The sequence below is a fragment of the Rhinoderma darwinii genome, chromosome 2 (assembly GCF_050947455.1).
Source record: "Rhinoderma darwinii isolate aRhiDar2 chromosome 2, aRhiDar2.hap1, whole genome shotgun sequence".
In the NCBI taxonomy this organism is placed as follows: Eukaryota; Metazoa; Chordata; class Amphibia; order Anura; family Rhinodermatidae; genus Rhinoderma; species Rhinoderma darwinii.
This window is the reverse complement of record NC_134688.1, coordinates 93,720,579-93,738,629: the sequence shown is the minus strand read 5'-3', so window position 1 is coordinate 93,738,629 and position 18,051 is coordinate 93,720,579. Positions and strand designations below refer to the sequence as shown.

The following is an 18,051-nucleotide window of genomic DNA, read 5'->3' as shown; positions in this document are numbered from 1 at the left end:
AGTATATTAATTAGGAACTACACTTTCAAACTTTTGATATGTCATAAGAGACATATCAAAAGTTTGGATCAGCGGGGACCTGTTGCCAAGACCCGAAACCCACCGATCCAAACTTCTGACATATCAAAAAGTTTGATGAAAGTGCATTTACTGTTTTAAGTGATCCAAAAGTTTAAAACTCTGGAATTAAAAAAATTAAGACACTATAGAATGATTAACCTTATTTACATAGAAGTAGGTACACTACCACTGAAACAGGGGAAAAATATATTTTTCTTTTCTTATCTGAAATTTAGAAGTGTAAACGTAAAATAGATTCCAAGTGGAAGCAAGGATTCGTAGGTCATCTCAAATGACGTAACAGCAATGAAACCCTTTTATCTTAAAATGCAGAAGTTCATAACTTTTATAACGCTGAAAACGGCAATCTCTTAATGTCTCTTCAGTGTTACCAAATTAAGGGAGAATACGCAGGTGCACAATGCAGACAAAGGCTTAGAAATGGTCAGAATAAAAAATAAATAAATGCACATGGGACACCCACATTTATTGGGGTTGTTGTGATGGGGTGGGAATTGATTTACCTGAAACCTCAAACATTGGATATCCAAGTTCGTCTTGTACTAATAAGTCCATGCCATTTGCCGCTGCTGCTTCCTCTAACTGAAGGTCATCCCTATTCACTTCACGTGAGGGAGAATACATTACTCCAAAGGGTTTACAAGTTTCACTCAGACTTTCTAGATTCCCTGCAAAAAATGAAGAAGTTTCTATTAGAATAAAGGAAACATCCAAAGCACATATTTACTACTTCACAAAATCCCATCTATTTGAAGCCATTAACCTGGAAGGCCTTTCCCCAGGAAAATAAAATACAGCCATGTGGTAAAAGCAGTCCGAACATACGGAAGTCACAGCATCATTTCTGAACTCCACAAACACAACAGGCATAAGCTTGAACTATAACATTCCCAGGAACCCTTCCACTACTCCCAGGCAAGGTGCACGGTAGCTTAGTGGTTAGTTGTGTTGCAGCGCTGGGGTCCGAGGTTTGAATCAGACCAAGGGCAACATCTGCATGGAGTTTGTATGTTCTCCCTGTGTCTCCTCACACTACAAAACATACTGAAAGGGTACATGGGTGAATTTGTAAGCCCGTAAGGGGTCCGGAGAGTACGGACACCCTGTACAGCGCTGTGAAATATGTTGGGGTACTGCAGTATTCCGTACAAATAATGTTAAACAGCTGCAGCGTAGAACACATATGCAGACTGACCTGGACACAGGGGAAATGTGGCTTTTCTGAAAGCTTTTAGGCCCTGTTCACGCAGCGGAATTTTTGCAGCGGAGTCCAGAGCAAAATTCTGCCTGACATTAATTCTAATGGGAGTCGGATGCTTCTTGTTCTCGCCAGCTGTTTTTTTTAAGCTAGTGGGAAGGAAAAAAAAAAAAAAAAGTCCTTATCGATCTCCAGACGGATTCCGCCCAAATCTCTCACTGAAGTCAATGAGAGGAGGAATCTTCCTGCACACGGCAGGAATAAGTCCGCAGCGGATTATGCGGAGGGACCCGCCACGCAAAATCCACCGTGTGAACGCAGCTTACAACTATAAATGGTTTCAATAGAAACTATCGTGACCTAGTCCTAGCCACAGAACTGCCATCTGTAATAATGCATGGTAAGATTCAGCAGCCTGTTGTCCAGGACTGGAAACATCGGTGATGTTGTGTTCCGCGCATAGGACTGCATACAGAAATACATAGAAACAAAACGACAGATTTGAGAAGGGTCAGCTTAGAATGGGTTTTCAGCATCGGACTGAAAGCAAGAGTAATTTTTGAAACGTTTGAAGCTTTGAAAGAAAATAGGAAGTGAATTTTTTTTTACCCTGTTGGTAGCAGTCAAGTGACGTCACTACCCATTGAAATCAAGCGATTCGAAGACAGGTACTGCTTACGCTTTTAAAAGTCAGGCCTCTGATCTGGATATATAGTTGGTAGACAAGAAAAATATAGTTTTAATTAGAAGCACTAGGATGATGGTGCCACTAACTAAAGCTGGTTGTCTCTCAGGTAACTATGTAGCGGTTTATTGGTGAACGCAGATTTCGAAACATTCACAGGTAACAAAACGTCCAATTTTACCAGCAGTTTCTTCAACTTTTTAAACCAGGGAACCTTAAATAATGAAACAGCAAAAGGTACTCCAATGAAACAATATTGGCTGGAGAACAGGAGGATTTAGCCATGCAATACCTTTACCCTGGAACCTTTCCTATTATTGGAATAAAACTGGGGATAACAGAAGAGGAGGACCTGGGTGTTCTGGTTACAGAGAAGCTAAGCAGCAGCACTCAATGTCAAGCAGAAGCTGCAAAAGCAAATTGGATTTTAGGGTGTATAAAAACCCATGATTCAAATGTAATATCAACCCTCTATAAATCCCTTGTAATGCCACATCTTGAATATGGAATTCAGTTTTGGGCTCCACATAAAAATAAAAAATAAAGTATATAGGAGAACTGGAGAGGGCTCAAAGGTGGGCGACCAGATTAAACGGGATGGAAGGTGTTGCTTACAACGAAGGGCTAGAAAAATAGGGCTTGTTCAGCTTGGAAAAAAGACGTCTTAGAGGTGATGTTATTAACATGTGTAAATATATGTGTAGTCAATACAGAGAACTAGAACATGATCTGTTCCTTCCAAGGACTCTACAAAGGACCAGGGGACACCCATTGCATGTGGAAGAAAGACGTTTCAGACATTAATATAGGAAAGGTTTTTTTTACAGTTAGAGCGGTCAAACTATGGAATGCCCTTCCCCAAAAGGTAGTGATGGCAGACACTAGGTCAGCATTTAACCCTTTCAGGACCAGACTAATTTTCGTTTTTATGCTTTTGTTTTTTCCTCCCCGCCTTCAAAAAAATGCTAACTTATTTTTTCATTGACAGCCATATGAGGGCTTAATTTAAGGGACAAATTGTACTTTCTGATGGTTCTATTTAATATTATGTGTGATGTACTGGAAAGCTGGAGAAAAATTCAAAATCGGGTGGAATTGGGAAAAAACAGCAGTTCCGCCTTTTACTTACGGGTTTTGTTTTTACGGTATTTGCTGTACGGTGAAAATGATACATTACCTTTATTCTGCGGGTCAGTACGATCGGAATACCAAATGTATTGTTTTTGTTATGTTTTAGTACCATTAAAAAAAAGAAAAAAATGTTTGAAAGAAAATTTGTTTGCATTGCCATATTGTGACCCCCATAACTTTTTTATTTCTGTGTATAAAGCTGTGTAAGGGGTCTTGTTGTACATGGAAAGATGACGTTTTTATTAACACTATTTTGGGGAATGGCTGGCATTTAGAACACTTTATTCCATGTTTTGGGGGAATTGAAGTAGCAAAGAAACCTGCGATTCGGCCCTTTTGCCCTTTTTTTCTTTGTTACGGCGTTCACCGTATTGGAAGAATATTTTTATAGTTCGGGCATTTTCAGATGCGGCGATACCTAATGTGTTCATGTTTATTTATTTCTGTGTGATCTAAAGAAATGGGGGGGGGGGTATTTCAATCTTTATATCTTTGAAAACTTCACATTTTCTTTATTACTATTTATTAGCCCCCCCCCCCCCTATGGGGATTGAACCTGCAATTATTAGATCGCTTACTCCATAGTCTGCAACATCACAGTCTATGGCAAAAGTAGTGAATTGCTATTGAGACCTGCCACAGGCAGGTCTCAACAACAATCTTCCTATAGCAGGGCTGGGAGCGTTCATAAGGCTCCCAGCTGCTATAGGAGTACACTGGCTCCCACCATGCGAGAGTCGGTGACCAGCCCTGAAGTGAAAAGGGCAGTAAAAAACCCTCAGATGCTGGTGGTCACATCGGACACCGGCATCCGAGGCGTTAAATGCTTGCAATCAAAACGGTTTCTGATCGCAAGTATTGCCGTTGTGTCACTGCTGTGCGTTAGAGCGGGTCTATGGCTGTGTAATACAGCCATTGCCAGGTCCCTGACAAGTGTGCAGGTGGTCAGCGCTGCACTAATGAGCGGCGGCACCGGCCCTGAAGACAGCACATGGGGGTGTTTTGCAGTGCGCCCACCACATTCTCTGTTTTCAGTGCAAGCGCTCATTATTGCAGAGACGGCCACATCACTTATGACAGCGCACGCACTTGTCGGAGGGGCAATGGCTGTATTACACAGCCGCAGCCCCGCTCTGACTAAATTCATGTGTAACAATACTAAGCTGCAGCTTAGTTTTGAAATACATGAATTTACGGTACTGAAACGTTTGATGGTGTACAGCATCGAAATAGAAATCGATATTTCGATGAATTGTGCAACCCTAAAGTCAGATAAAACCAATCTGACATGTAATCCTCAAAAAAAAAAAAAGATGGTTGGATAGCAAGACCTGTCTTCAGGTGTTACCATAAAATTATTATTTTATTGGTCAAACATCCAGGAAAAGAAGGCAACATTTCGACCCATATCAAGTGGAGGGTCTTTCTCAAGCTTGTGAAAGACCCTCCACTTGATATGGGTCGAAATGTTGCCGTGTTTTGCTGGATTTTTGACAAATAAAATAATTATTTTTATGGCACCTGAAGACGGGTGCTGCTATCCAACCATCTTTGTTTTGAGGATATCCACAAGATATGTCAAATGTTAGATAGATGTGGGTCCCACCTCTAGAACGGGGTCCCTAAACCCCGTTCTACCACTCTGTTCTCCGGCTGACTCGTGTGATTTCAGACCCTGAAAGAGGAAACAGCTTCCGTAAATCCCATAGAACTGAATGATTCTTCCGTAACAGCTATTCACTACTATGAAGGGGGTACGGAAACAGCATAGCTCAGCGAGCTACACTGTTTTGGTAACTTACAAACATAGTCAGGAAGTAGCTGAGAAGCAGCTGGAGCAGGTAAGGCAGAACGGGGTTTAGGGGGCCCCATTCTATAGATATGTGCGGGTCCCAGTGTTGGGACCCACTAGGTATGCACAATGCACCGAAACGTCGATACCGTTTCGATGCCGTGCACCTTCAAACGGTTCGATACCGTTATTTCATGTATTTCGATACGAAGCTATGCGGCCGCACAGCTTAGCATTGTAACACATGAATGTATGAGAGCGGGGCTGCGGCTGCATAATACAGCCATTGCCCCACTCCTGAGTTCTGACAAGTGCGCGCCATCAGCATGATGTGATGCGACCAGCAACACACTAATGAGCGGTGACCGAACATGGCAGACGTACTGCAAAACACCCCCATGTTCTGTCTTCAGTGCCTGCCACTCATTAGTACAGCGACGGCCACATCATCTCATGCTGACCGCACGTGTACTTGTTAGGAATGGGGTAATGGCTGTATTACACAGTCGCAGCCCCGCTCAAACGGCAGAGATTTGAGAAAACTAATTTCCGCCGTTATTCCCCTGAATGATGCGATCAAAGCTGACCACAGCATTCAAGGGCAAAATGAGAAGGGGGGGGGGGGATGCCCCTTAAATCGCATCACAGGAAATCCGTGTGACGTGATTGAGGGACATTCCATATATGGGCAGACTGCCCAGGGTACATTGAAAGACCCCAGGGCTGTCTTTTCCCATATTTCCTGTTAGGGCATACTTTGGTATGTGCCAACAACTGCCTGTGTACTATCTGTAGTAGATATATGCCAGTACATTACTTTGTTTTTACTTTATTCTAAAACTTTAATGTTAAATTAAAAAAAAAAAAAGACAATTTTTTACAATAAGCATTAAAATAAAAAAGTCTCAATACATAAAATATACACATAATTGGTATTGGCACGGCCGTAACAACCTGCACAATTTTTTTGCGTCATTTATGATGCGTACACTAATAAAATAAAATAAAAACGGTTTTCACTTATTAATGTGGGGCACGAGGTGTGATGAATTTACCCTCCATGTGCCTTACATTAATAGTAATTAACCCCATCATGTACCTTGGTTAACCTTGATGGGGTTAATTACTATTAATGTGAGGCACGTTCAAAATTCATCACACCTTGTGCCTCACATCAGAAAATGGAAGAACTTATTTTTTTTATTACTGTTGGCATAGTATCGTTTTGGTATCGAAAAACGCAATACTACGCAAAGTATCGGTTTCTAAGTCCAAATTCTGGTATCGTGATAACCCTAGGACCCACATCTGACATATCCTGTGGATTTGTCAAACGCCCCCGATGGGAAGAACCCCTTTAACACCCTGCCCTCATCATATGTTCCATCCTCCTCTAACACATCATGAGTAGGACACCTTTTAGAACAGATTATGTGCTTAGCAGTTTCCAAATCAGGATAAAAAGACCACACCAGCAACACAAGCAATTTATGAAGTAGGATTAAAGTTCTTCATGAACTAACCTTCTTTGTGTGTTTCTGCTGTGGCCACTGCCTCATCCCAAGACCCTTCTGTGCCATTGACTGTCTCAGAAACTTCAGTGTTTCCTTGCGGGACTTCCTGCCATACTTTTGCATTAGGATTCAAACCAGCACCTTTGGACGCCACCTAATCCAAATAAAAAGATGATAAACCAATACAAGTATATTTAACTAGTAACCAGTATATATAACTGAAGAACTGTGTAGTTCAGCAGCCACTGCATGGGGTGATCCTCCAATTTAAGACTTCTAGATCGAAGTACAATTATACTCAATATTAAGCCACAAATTATTAACAGTGGTAATTAACCCGTTAGTGACCGCCAATACGCCTTTTCATGTCGGCCACTAACGGGCTTTATTCTGATGCATAAGCCTTTTCACGGCGCTGCATCAGGATAAAGTAAACAGAGCAGGGAACTGTCAAATCTCCCTGCTCTCAGCTGCCAGAAGTAGCTGAGGGCGTCCCTGCTCTGCCGGGTGAGATCGATATAAGTATCGATCTCACCCGTTTAACCCTTCAGATGCGGTGCGCAATAGCGTGCACCGCATCGGAGTGGTTTTTGGAGAGAGGGAGGAAGCTCGCTCTCATCCCACTGACACCCGGCGATACGATCGCCGAGTGTCTGTGTCTGCGATGGCAGCCGGGGGCCTAATAAAGGTCCCCAGGTCTGCCTGTAGCGAATGCCTGCTAGATCATGCCACAGGCATGACCTAGCAGATGCCTGTCCGTGTTAAACGGACAGGCAGTAATACACTGCAATACAAAAGTATTGCAGTGTATTACAATAGCGATCGGAGAATCGCATATTAAAGTCCCCTAGTGGGATTAGTAAAAAAGTAAAAAAAAGTTTAATGAAGTTAATGTAAAAAAAAATAATTACTTTTTCCCCTTACAAAATGCTTTAGTATTAAAAAAACAAAATAAAGTAAAAAAGTTACACATATTTGGTATCGCCACGTCCGTAACGACCCCGACTATAAAGCGATTACATTACTTAACCCGCACGGTGAACACCGTAAAAAATGTAATTAAAAATGACTGAAAAATTGCTGTTCTCTGTGAATCCTGACTTTAAAAAAAATGTGATTAAAAAGTGATCAAAAAGTCACATCTACTCCAAAATGGTACCAATAAAAACTACAAGTCTTCCCGCAAAAAAAAAGCCCTCATACAACTGCATCGGCGAAAAAATAAAAACGTTATGGCTCTTCAAATATGGAGACACAAAACCAAATAATTTTGAAAAAAAAAGTTTACTGTGTAAAAGTAGTAAAACATACAAAAACGATACAAATTTGGTATCGTTGCAATCGTAACAACCCGCTGAATAAAGTTGTTGTGTTACTTATATCACACGGTAAATGGCGTAGATTTAGGACGAAAAAAAGTGTGGCGAAATTTCAGATTTTTTTCTATTCCCCCCCCAAAAAAAAGTTAATCAATAAATACGTACCTCAAAATAGTGCGATTAAAAAAATACAACTTGTCCCGCAAAAAACAAGACCTTATACAGCTATATAGACGCAAAAATAAAAAAGTTCTAGCTCTTGGAATGAGACGATGGAAAAAACGTAAAAAATAGCTTGGTCATTAAGGGGTTAACTGCTTTACTTTTTTTTTTGTCCCACCAGTGGACTTCACTATGCGATCTATTGATCGCATATATAATGCTTTGGTATACGGACAGGCAATCTATTAGGCCGTGCATATAGGGTCACACGCATACTCAAAAACGTCTGAAAATATGTAGCTGTTTTCAAGGGAAAACAGCTCCTGATTTTCAGACGTTTTTAAGCCACTCGCGATTTTCGTGGCATTTTTTATGGCTGTTTCTGGAGCTGTTTTCAATAGAGTACGAATACCGGCTCCAAAAAAAGTCTCAAGATGTGACTTGCACGTAAAAAAACGGCCCGTCGGAACAGAACGCCATTTTCCCCATTGCAATCAATAGGCAGATGTTCGGAGGCGTTCTGCCCGCGTGAACATACCCTTACACTCGCCTGAATGAGCCCTTACTTTACATGGCAGATAACCCGGTTTGCGTCACAAAACAGACGTGACAGGTTCCCTTCAAAACAGAATTTAAAAAAAAGGCCATTATACAATAAGGCCACCCAGGTACAAATACAGAAAAGTGACGCACCCTGTGCCACTACTCTTCCATCAGTCATAAGAGGCCTCCAACTCAATGAGGTCATGGTTTCCTAGTACATTGGTAGGATACGTTCTCAAACATTGGCAGTCATTAAAATGACTGCTCTCATTGTCTGTTAAATAACAGGTGCACGAAAGGTACAAGACAAACATACACACTTCTATTTCAATACAAGAGTAGAAGTGAATGGATGTGGACAAACAGGTTGTGCAAAATAAAGGGAACTAGCCACAGATCTACTGGCCAGCAGCGTTTGTTGTGACATCTACACTAGCCTCTAAAGACAGTCCTAAAAACGTACACGTTCTAACATTTCTGCCGGGTATTGCTATCCAGTTTTTGGAACTCGCTGCAAAGTATCAAATATGAAAGGGGAGCTGCATTATCAGATATTGGAGGCCTATAAATAAACACTCCACGGGGAAGTTGCCAAGACCCGCTATGCAAGTAAACTCCTGTCAACCCAAACTGGATCATCAGTATTTCAGGACCATAAAGGTGCTGGGTTATAGGACTTGGATTTGTCCACCCTGGATTTATTATAGTACTCATGTTCCCTGTCACACACAGCACAAGACCTAGCAGGGGCTACATTAATCTCCAGCAATGCCAAATACACTAAGTTGTCTTGTCTGTCAAACATTAGTCAGCACATTCTGTGTCACCCAAGATTTCCTGAATAGAATTGTAAAGGCTCATGAACACCGTTCTTTTATATGGCCGCAAAAGACAGATGGCTTCCGTGTGCAGTCCGTTGTTTTTTTTTAAAGGACCCTTAGGCTAGAATGGGAGAAAGGATCTGCAAAAACAGACAGATAGTACCGGCCCTATGTTTTGCAGCTCGGCACACATTCGCAAAAAAACAAAACAGATAGCACACTGAAGAAATGAACTGATGTGTGCATGCGTTCTAAGGCTATGTTCACACAGAGTTTTTTGACTAGTTTTTTTTTTACGCGGAAGCAGCGCCGCAAAACTCGTCAAAAATGGAACAGAAAATGCCTCCCGTTTATTTCAATGGGAGGCGGTTTTCTCCCGCGAGCGGTAAAACCGCCTAGCGGGAGAAAGAAGCGACATGCCCTATATTCGGGCGTTTACGTCTCTGACCTCCCATTGACTTCAATGAGAGGCAGAGAAAGCGTATTTCGCGGCGCTTTATGCCCACAGCGCTCAATGAAAAATCAGCGTGCAGTGAGTGGAAAATCTGCCTCAAACTTCCAAACGGAATTTTTAAGCAGAAATTCCGCCTGCAAAAAAAACTCATTGTGAACATAGCCTTAGGCTATGTTCACAGAGTTTTGATACTTTTTTACATGGAATCCGCACCTGAAAACGCCTCCCATTGATCACAATGTGAGGCGGAGGCGTTATTTACCCGTGAGCGGTAAAAAAACAAACACGCTTGTGGGAGAAAGCAGCGACATGCCCTATCTTAGGCCGTTTACGTCTCTGACCGCCTATTGAGATCAATGGGAGGCAGAGAAAGCGCTTCACTTTTTCCTGCGGAGCTCAATTGCCGCGGGCAAAAGAGGTCACAAAAAATGTCACAAAAAAGGCTGTGACAAAAAAGCGGCAAGCGGCGTGGATCCCAAACAGAATTTTGGGGCAGATTTTACTGCCTGCAAAAAAAAAAAAAATTGAGTGAACAGGGCCTTGCATTTCACCCATGAAATACTGGTTAGGCTGGGTTTACACTGTTTTTTTACGAGTCTCACGTGGAAACAACGCAGCAAAACTCGCCAAAAACCAGCCGAAAATGCCTCCCATTGATTTCAATGTGAGGCGGGGGGGCCCTATCTTCGCATCTGACCTCCCATTGACATCAATGGGAGGAAGAAATAGCGTATTTCGCTGCATTTTATGCCCGCGGCGCTCAATGGCTGCGGGCGAAAAACACCGGGAAAATGAGCGTGCAGGCAGATGAAAATCTGCCTCAAACTTCCAAACTGAATTTTGACGCAGATTTTCCGCCTGCAAAAAACTCTAAGGCTATGTTCACACGGAGTATTTTGCCGAGTTTTGACGCGGAAACCGCGTCGCAAAACTCGGCAAAAACGGCCCGAGAACGGCTCCCATTGATTTCAATGGGAGGCGTCGGCGTCTTTTTCGGGCGCTATCTTCGGGCGCTTCCGCCTCTGACCTCCCATTGACTTCAATGGGAGGCAGAGAAAGCGTATTTTGCGCTGTTTTATGCCCGCGGCGCTCAATGGCCACGGGCGAAAAACGGCGCGAAAATCGGCGTGCAGGGAGAGGAAAATCTGCCTCAAAGTTCCAAACGGAATTTTGAGGCAGATATTCCTCCCCCAAAATACTCCGTGAACATCGCCTTAGTGAACCCAGCCTTACGGAGTTAGCATGTTCTATAAGAAAGCTATATGACTAAATATTTACATAATTATTAGTCGATAATGTGTAACCTTCCTGGTAACAACTATCGCAGGTCTCCTACTAGAAACAGATAATACAATTTAAGGGTATGTTCACACAGAGTTTTTTGAAGGCAGAAAATTCTGCCTCCAGATTTTGATCTGCCTGCACGCCGTTTGCCGCATTTTTCGCTTGCGCCCATTGAGTGCCACGGGCAAACACACAATGAAATACGCTTTCTCTGCCTCCCATTGATGTCAATGGGCGGTCAGAGACGTACACACCCGGAGATAGGGCATGTCTCTTTCCCGCGAGACTGTTTTTCCGCTCTTGGGAAAAAAAAAAAACGCCTCCGCCCTCCATTGAAATCAATGGGAAACAATTTCGGACATTTTTGCCATGTTTTCCAACGCAGTTTCTGCGTCAAACTCAGTGTGAACTGACCCTTTTTCACCGAGACTGATCATTATGCATTTGCAGTGATAAAAAAATTAATTAAAAAAATAGATCAATAAAACCCCTCACTGCTTAACTTAAAGGCCATGTACACCTTTGAAGGCGATATACGTCAGTGTGTTTGGTGCAACTTTATTTTTTATTACTTTGAGGTACAGCTGCTTGTCTCCTGTATCGTTCGCTGAATCCTGTACCTGTCAGGTCGGTCACTGAGCCAGTCAGTGCCAAAGAGGATCCTGCCTGTCTGACACGCAGGATCCACTGGTTATCCATCACATGCTGACAATAAACCAGTCTGTCCCGCGCACCTGATGGATTCAGGTCTTCGCGAACGACACAGCTGCTCTGTACACAGGATACGAAGAAGCTGTATCTCAAAAAATATACAACATTTTTAATAAAAACTAATTAAAGCACCAGGCTTTTTTATAAAAAAAATTAAAATAATAAAAACACTTTCAAAAGGTGTACATAGACTAAGAAAAAGGCCAGATCCATAGATTAGTGTCAGTACCTTGAATAAAGCAGCTTTATAAATTATTATACAATTGCCTTAGGTAACTTAAGCTGCAGTCAGGAGACCGACAGGATGTGCCCCTCATGGCATCATGTGGTTGTCACTAATTCTCCTTACTTTCTGCACCACATTGTGGCAACGGCTCCCCATATATGTACTGTTTGGCAGGATACAGGCCTAGACCCTTGCAGTGACCACTCAGGATTACAGTTAGGGCACGTTTACATCAGCGTTTGCCTTCCATTCATCTGTTCCATCAGAGGAACAGAAACGGAAACTATCGTTTCCGTTTGCAATACCAGTAATTTCAGTGGTATTTTTTTGGTTTCAGTTTCTCACGGAAATAGCGCTGAACATTACGCTATTGTTGCGGTGAATAAAACGGAAACCTAGCAGAACGAAGGCAAACAAAATAGCATTGAAATCAATGGTATCGCAAACTATACTCTCCGTTCACATGTTCCTCTGACGGAACAGATGAACGGAAAGCTAAACGGAAGGCCACCGCTGATGCGAACAGCCCATTATTTGGCTAGCAATGATGACATTTGGTCTATGTCCAAGTGATCACAGTACACATTGGGGCAGAGCTACTATTCAAAATAGGCCAGAACACTAGGGCACACAATGCGCGCCAAATTAAAGTTTTGACACTTTGTGCCACACTTGACAAAAGGTGTGACTTTGCGAGAAAGGAGCGGTTTTAAATCTACCAACGTGCACCAATATTTAGCCAAAAAAATTTGGTTGAAACTGATCCAACCAAGGAGGTGGCATAAGGAAAAGTGTCTAACATGTCTAGCTAGACACACCACATTTTTCATACAGCATGCACCACTGTGATAAGTATGGTGCAAACTTAGGCTGCCTTGTCAAAGTTCACACGGTCCAAAACTTATACAGTATTAGTAAATCTGCCCCGTTGTTTGAGAGGAAGATTGAGTAATATTAACCTCGACAACCGCTTGGTCCAAAATGCAGCGGCCCACAGATTCAGTGGACACGAGAATTACCGTCCATTATGGTCGATGGTAATACGGAGGAGAGCATTGTTCACATGTGGATGCAGATATAGACTGCAGTATGAACGTGCTACACAAATACACAATGCTCCTCAAACCCTCCATCGATTGCTAAAATAGGAGGGCCCTTCTGGCTGCATTCAGCTTTTCTCAAGTAACATCAGGTCATTATAGCCTATGTACCAACCTGGTGTGTCAAGAAAATCAAGCGCAGCTGCAGTACATTCTCTTAAGCATTAGGTTATAGAAATGTATGATCGATGGGACCCCAACTACTGCCATGCTATCAAAAGTTTAAAGCTTCAAGTACACAACCGTATTGGTTTTGCGGTTTGCAAATCTATCGAACCGCAAATCTACCCTTGTTGTGCATCTGTGTGTCATCAGGACCCACGGATCAACAATTTGCCAGTATTGTTGAATCTGTGAATCCGGACCGTAAAACGTGTTGGTGGTCTGGATTGGAGCCCCCCCCCCCCCCACCAATCCGTGTAAATCATGGTAATGTGCATGAGGCCAGAAAAGAATGGGTGCTCAATTTATCTTCAAAAACGCCGGTGCAGGGAGGCCTAACCCTTTTAACCTGAATTCAGCAATAAATCTTATAAAACATAAAGCAACAGCTCATATCAAAAAGCAGGCAAAGATGGCGTACAAAATAAACTACGTTATAGGGTGTAAAAAGTATGCATCGAGTAACAGGAAAAAGAAAGAAATCCAATATCAATGTTTGCTTTGTAAGCCATGCTTGAATGAAGATTTCACAATCTGCTGAAAGCTTAGGCCTAAAGCCCCACAATGTTATTTCTAGTAGTGTGGTCATACAAGAAAAGTAGTCCACATTCAACCCCACTAACTGTGTAAGAAAGGAATCCAAACGAACCACTGTCTGAAATTTGATATTATGAGGGTCTGAGCATACAAATCCATCCGTCACACAAAGGTTGGGGAGTTGTATTGAAATCATCAAGAGTGAAAGTCCAAGAAATGTGTGATGACGAATCTCTGGCTATAAGGGTATGTGCACACACACTAATTACGTCCGTAATTGACGGACGTATTTCGGCCGCAAGTCCCGGACCGAACACAGTGCAAGGAGCCGGGCTCCTAGCATCATACTTATGTACGATGCTAGAAGTCCCTGCCTCGCTGCAGGACAACTGTCCCGTACTGTAAACATGATTACACTACGGGACAGTTGTCCTGCAGCGAGGCAGGGACTCCTAGCGTCGTACATAAGTATGATGCTAGGAGCCCGGCTCCTTGCACTGTGTTCGGTCCGGGACTTGCGGCCGAAATACGTCCGTCAATTACGGACGTAATTAGTGTGTGTGCACATACCCTAATAGGTTCAGATGACCTATAGTCAAAACTTTTAACTCCCTAATTGAACCTACCAGGAAATAGAACGTTTAACCCCTTAATGACGACCCACCGCCTTGAGGGCAGGCACTACAGGTCCCGAGTCTACAGCGGCGTCTTATGGCATCGCGGTAGAAGAGGTTACTAACAACTCCTGTTCTTAGAGTAGCCCTGAGTACAGCCAGGATCAAAGGTACTACCGACTGCGGCATGATGAAAGGTGACTCCCATCTTCTGTGTCAAGGCTTCCTGGTGATGCATTTGAAGACTGGGCATACCTCTGCAGTCAGCCCCAGGCACCTAGAAAGGACCCCAGGGCTGTCTGTTCAGGTTGCCTGCTGTTAGGGCACACAATGTGTTGCTTTAACAGCTGCCTGTGTCATAGACACACAGTGGAATGTATTAACCTACATGGGTATTCTAAAACATTAGAAGTATAAAATAAATTTGGAAAATAGTAATCCCCTAATTGGATATTTTTTTTATATAAAATAAATAAATAAAAAGTCCACAAAAAATAAAAAAAATGTGTTGTTTTAGTATAAAATACAAAGGTTAATACCATATATAAACCCCCCCCCCCCCCCCCCCCAAAAATACACATTACATATCCAACCGTAATAACCTGCGGAATCTACCAAGTTATTTAGGGTAACGCACAGTGTAAAAATAAAACAAAATAACGCTTTTTTTTTCTATATTCAAACCAAAAAACAAAAATTATATAAATTACAGTAAATTTTATGTTCCACCAAACCTGCACAGACTAAAAAACAAATTCTACCGCATAAAGCCTCATGCAGCATAATATAATAAAATATTACGGCTGCTGAAATCCGGAGGGAAAAAAACCCCAAACTTATAGAGCTGGTCATTAAAGGGTTAAAAAAACCAATGCTCTCACCCTCACATACTATTGAATAAAATGTAAAACTGTACATGAAGAGGATTTGGTCAGTATTTGTAAGCCAAAACCGGGACGAGATCCTAAACACAGGGGAAATATAATGCAAAGATTTAGGCCTCATGCACACAACCGTGCTTGGTCCGTGATATACGGACCGTATGACAGCCTAACATCCTGACCGAACAGAGTTCATGAAGCCGGAGTCCCTAGCATCAGTTATCCGTGGAAATACTGTCCTGTACTGTAATCATGTTTTCAGTATGGGACGGCATTTCCACGTGGAGGCGAGAACCCCCAGCATTATACATAACTACAGTGCTAGGAACTCCGGCTTCCTGAACGGTGTTCGGTCCAGGAAACGCAGCCAACATACAGTCCGTATATTACAGACCAAACACGGTTGTGTGCCTGAGGCCTTATACTTTGCATTCACTTTCAATTTTTGCTTCAAAATACTGACCAAATCGGCAATGTGTGAATGAGGCCTACACCAGCATCTTTTCATAATCATACAAAATCAAGTAAAGTCCTTGAGCTGTCCTCGTCAGGTTATAACTAAAAAGTAGCCGAATTTGGAATAACTTTCCGGGAAGGCTGGGGGACAAGAAACATGGCTGACATTTTAGACCAAAGTGATCTGATCCCAGCTTTTTCAGGCCTTTCTAATCTACCTAGATATACAGCAACACACAAAACGCATCAAACCCTTGGAGAGCTGAAAAGATGACATCAGAAGCGCCGTATAGCTAGTTATAAGGAATATAACCTCTTACATGAAAGGACTAATATAAACTAACCTGTCTAAACTAAAACCATTAGTATTGTAGGTCAGCTGGAAGATAAGCAGCAACGTCCTTGGTTGGCGTCGAGGCAGCAGGAAGTTTTGCAACCCTCACTGACTTGTTGCAGATCAGGGGGGGGGGGGTAAATATTTCAATTTTCTCATATAGAAGAGGCAGTAACATTGTAATGGCTGTCAAAGACAATCAGATCATCATTATCCTTTCAATAACCACAGGTCACTGAGAACCAAGCACTGACATACGGATGCGAGCGCCGCATCATCCGTAATTGTAACCTTCAAGCAGGAGCCCAGATCTCGCAGCTTTATTACTCAGGAGACAAAAAACAAAACTATGGAAGTCAAGACTTGAAGGTTACATGGAAATACACGACAGCTGCTCCATTATATATATATGTATTTATATATAATTGCACATAATGACCTATTTACACAGAAGTTCTGACATAAAGCAGGCTTTACCATCCGCAGCAACATGGATCTCTTATTATCCAAGCGATCGTATGAGATGCCACCTTTACCCAAAATCCAGTGCCATCATAGGCAAATTAAACCTGGCCGACCCTGGACTGAACATGACTGTGGTAACCATGCACATTGGAGATCATGAGGGGCTTTGACATTTCTCACCATTCGCATTTACATGATTGGAGCTGTCATAATACAGTATATAATGTACAGCACGGTCAGGCAGGCGCACACATCATGTACAGCACGGTCAGGCAGGCGCACACATCATGTACAGCACGGTCAGGCAGGCGCACATTACTTATATATGGTGCTCTCACTACTCATGGAGGAGGCCCGGGAGCCCTTTCCATATGGCAGCTCCAGTTCTCCTGCGCAGTGGTGTGGACAGAGTTACTGCCGAGGCTCGGTCTCTGCTCCAAGTCACCTTGACTGGGCCAACAGCAGCAACTCTGACAAAAGGTCACTGCGGTGTCTTTCAGCCATTCCCCTCCCCCATCATGGACCTCGCCGGCCCGGGCCAGAAGTCCAACTGTAAAGGCTGCCAACCCAAACTACACCGCGGGCGCGACACAGCGCTCCCTCATAACCGCTGTTACAGAAGGACGGGACAGCAGCGAGGCCCGTAGGATTGCTGTGTCAGTTCGGCCTCAGTCACATGGCGGCCTCCTGCCCCCTGATCACACGCTACCCACCCTCATTTTCCCGGCTCTCACCTCCACGAACAAGAGCATCCTACACGGCACAGAGCAGGGCCCGGGACGCAGGCACCCAGGGGGAGGGGGCCGGGGGTAACACGGGACAGGAGAGAGACAAGGATTAGTGCGGGAGAGGAAGGAAGGACGAGTGAGTGACAGCGGCGGGGCCCGCACAGCTTGTCACACAGGCCAAGCCCCCACACCCTCCCTGAGCTGCGGCGCTAGAGCCCGGCCTCTTCCGCCGACATCTCCTCCCATGAGCCGCTACAACGCATGCTTCTCAGCAACTACTTCCGGCGGTCAAGGGTCAGCACCTGGCGCCATGTTAACACGTGCGGCAGAGCAGCGTCCCTGGCAGGTCATGCCGGCAGTCGCCATTTTACCGCAGGGCAACGGACGGAAAGGGGAGGGGCCAGAGGACAAGCGCTGACGTGAGCTAAGATCTGGGGGGAAGAGGAGGCGCTGATGGTGGAGCTTATGCGTCGGCTGTTGCTGCGTATGATTAAAGGCTGGCTTCACACAGAGTTTTTTAGGAGGAAAATTCTGCCTCAAAATTCCGTTTGGGGTTTCAAGGCAGATTTTGACCTGCCTGCACACCGTTTGCTGTGATTTCCGCTGCGTTTTCCGCTCGCGCCCATTGAGTGCTACGGGTAAAAAAACGCTGCAAAATACGTTTTCTCTGCCTCCCATTGATGTCAGTGGCATAGAAGCCCGGAGATCGGGCATGTCCCTTCTTTTTATTGCGAGACAGTTTTTACGCTTGCGGTAAAAAACGCCTCCGTCTCCCATTGAAATCAATGGGAGGCATTTTTGGCAGTTTTTTGGCGTGGTTTCCGACGCGGTTTACGCGTCAAACTCTGTGTGA

At 43.6% G+C, this 18,051-nt stretch overlaps 1 protein-coding gene across 2 annotated transcripts in view; it reads right to left on the bottom strand.

Annotated features, from left to right (window-relative positions):
* LARP4 (La ribonucleoprotein 4) overlaps positions 1-17,471 on the bottom strand; it is a 52,121-nt gene extending 34,650 nt beyond the window's left edge. Inside the window, exons 1-3 of one of the 2 annotated variants that reach the window (XM_075851918.1) lie at positions 17,205-17,471; positions 6,411-6,555; positions 585-749 (exon numbers count right to left, since the gene is read on the bottom strand). In XM_075851918.1, the coding sequence (XP_075708033.1) occupies positions 585-749; positions 6,411-6,555; positions 17,205-17,222 (328 nt within the window). In that variant the 5' untranslated portion in view covers positions 17,223-17,471. The remainder of the gene's footprint in view (positions 1-584; positions 750-6,410; positions 6,556-17,204) is intronic. The other variant, XM_075851920.1, reaches the window with a different exon arrangement.
* Positions 17,472-18,051: the final 580 nt, after the last annotated feature.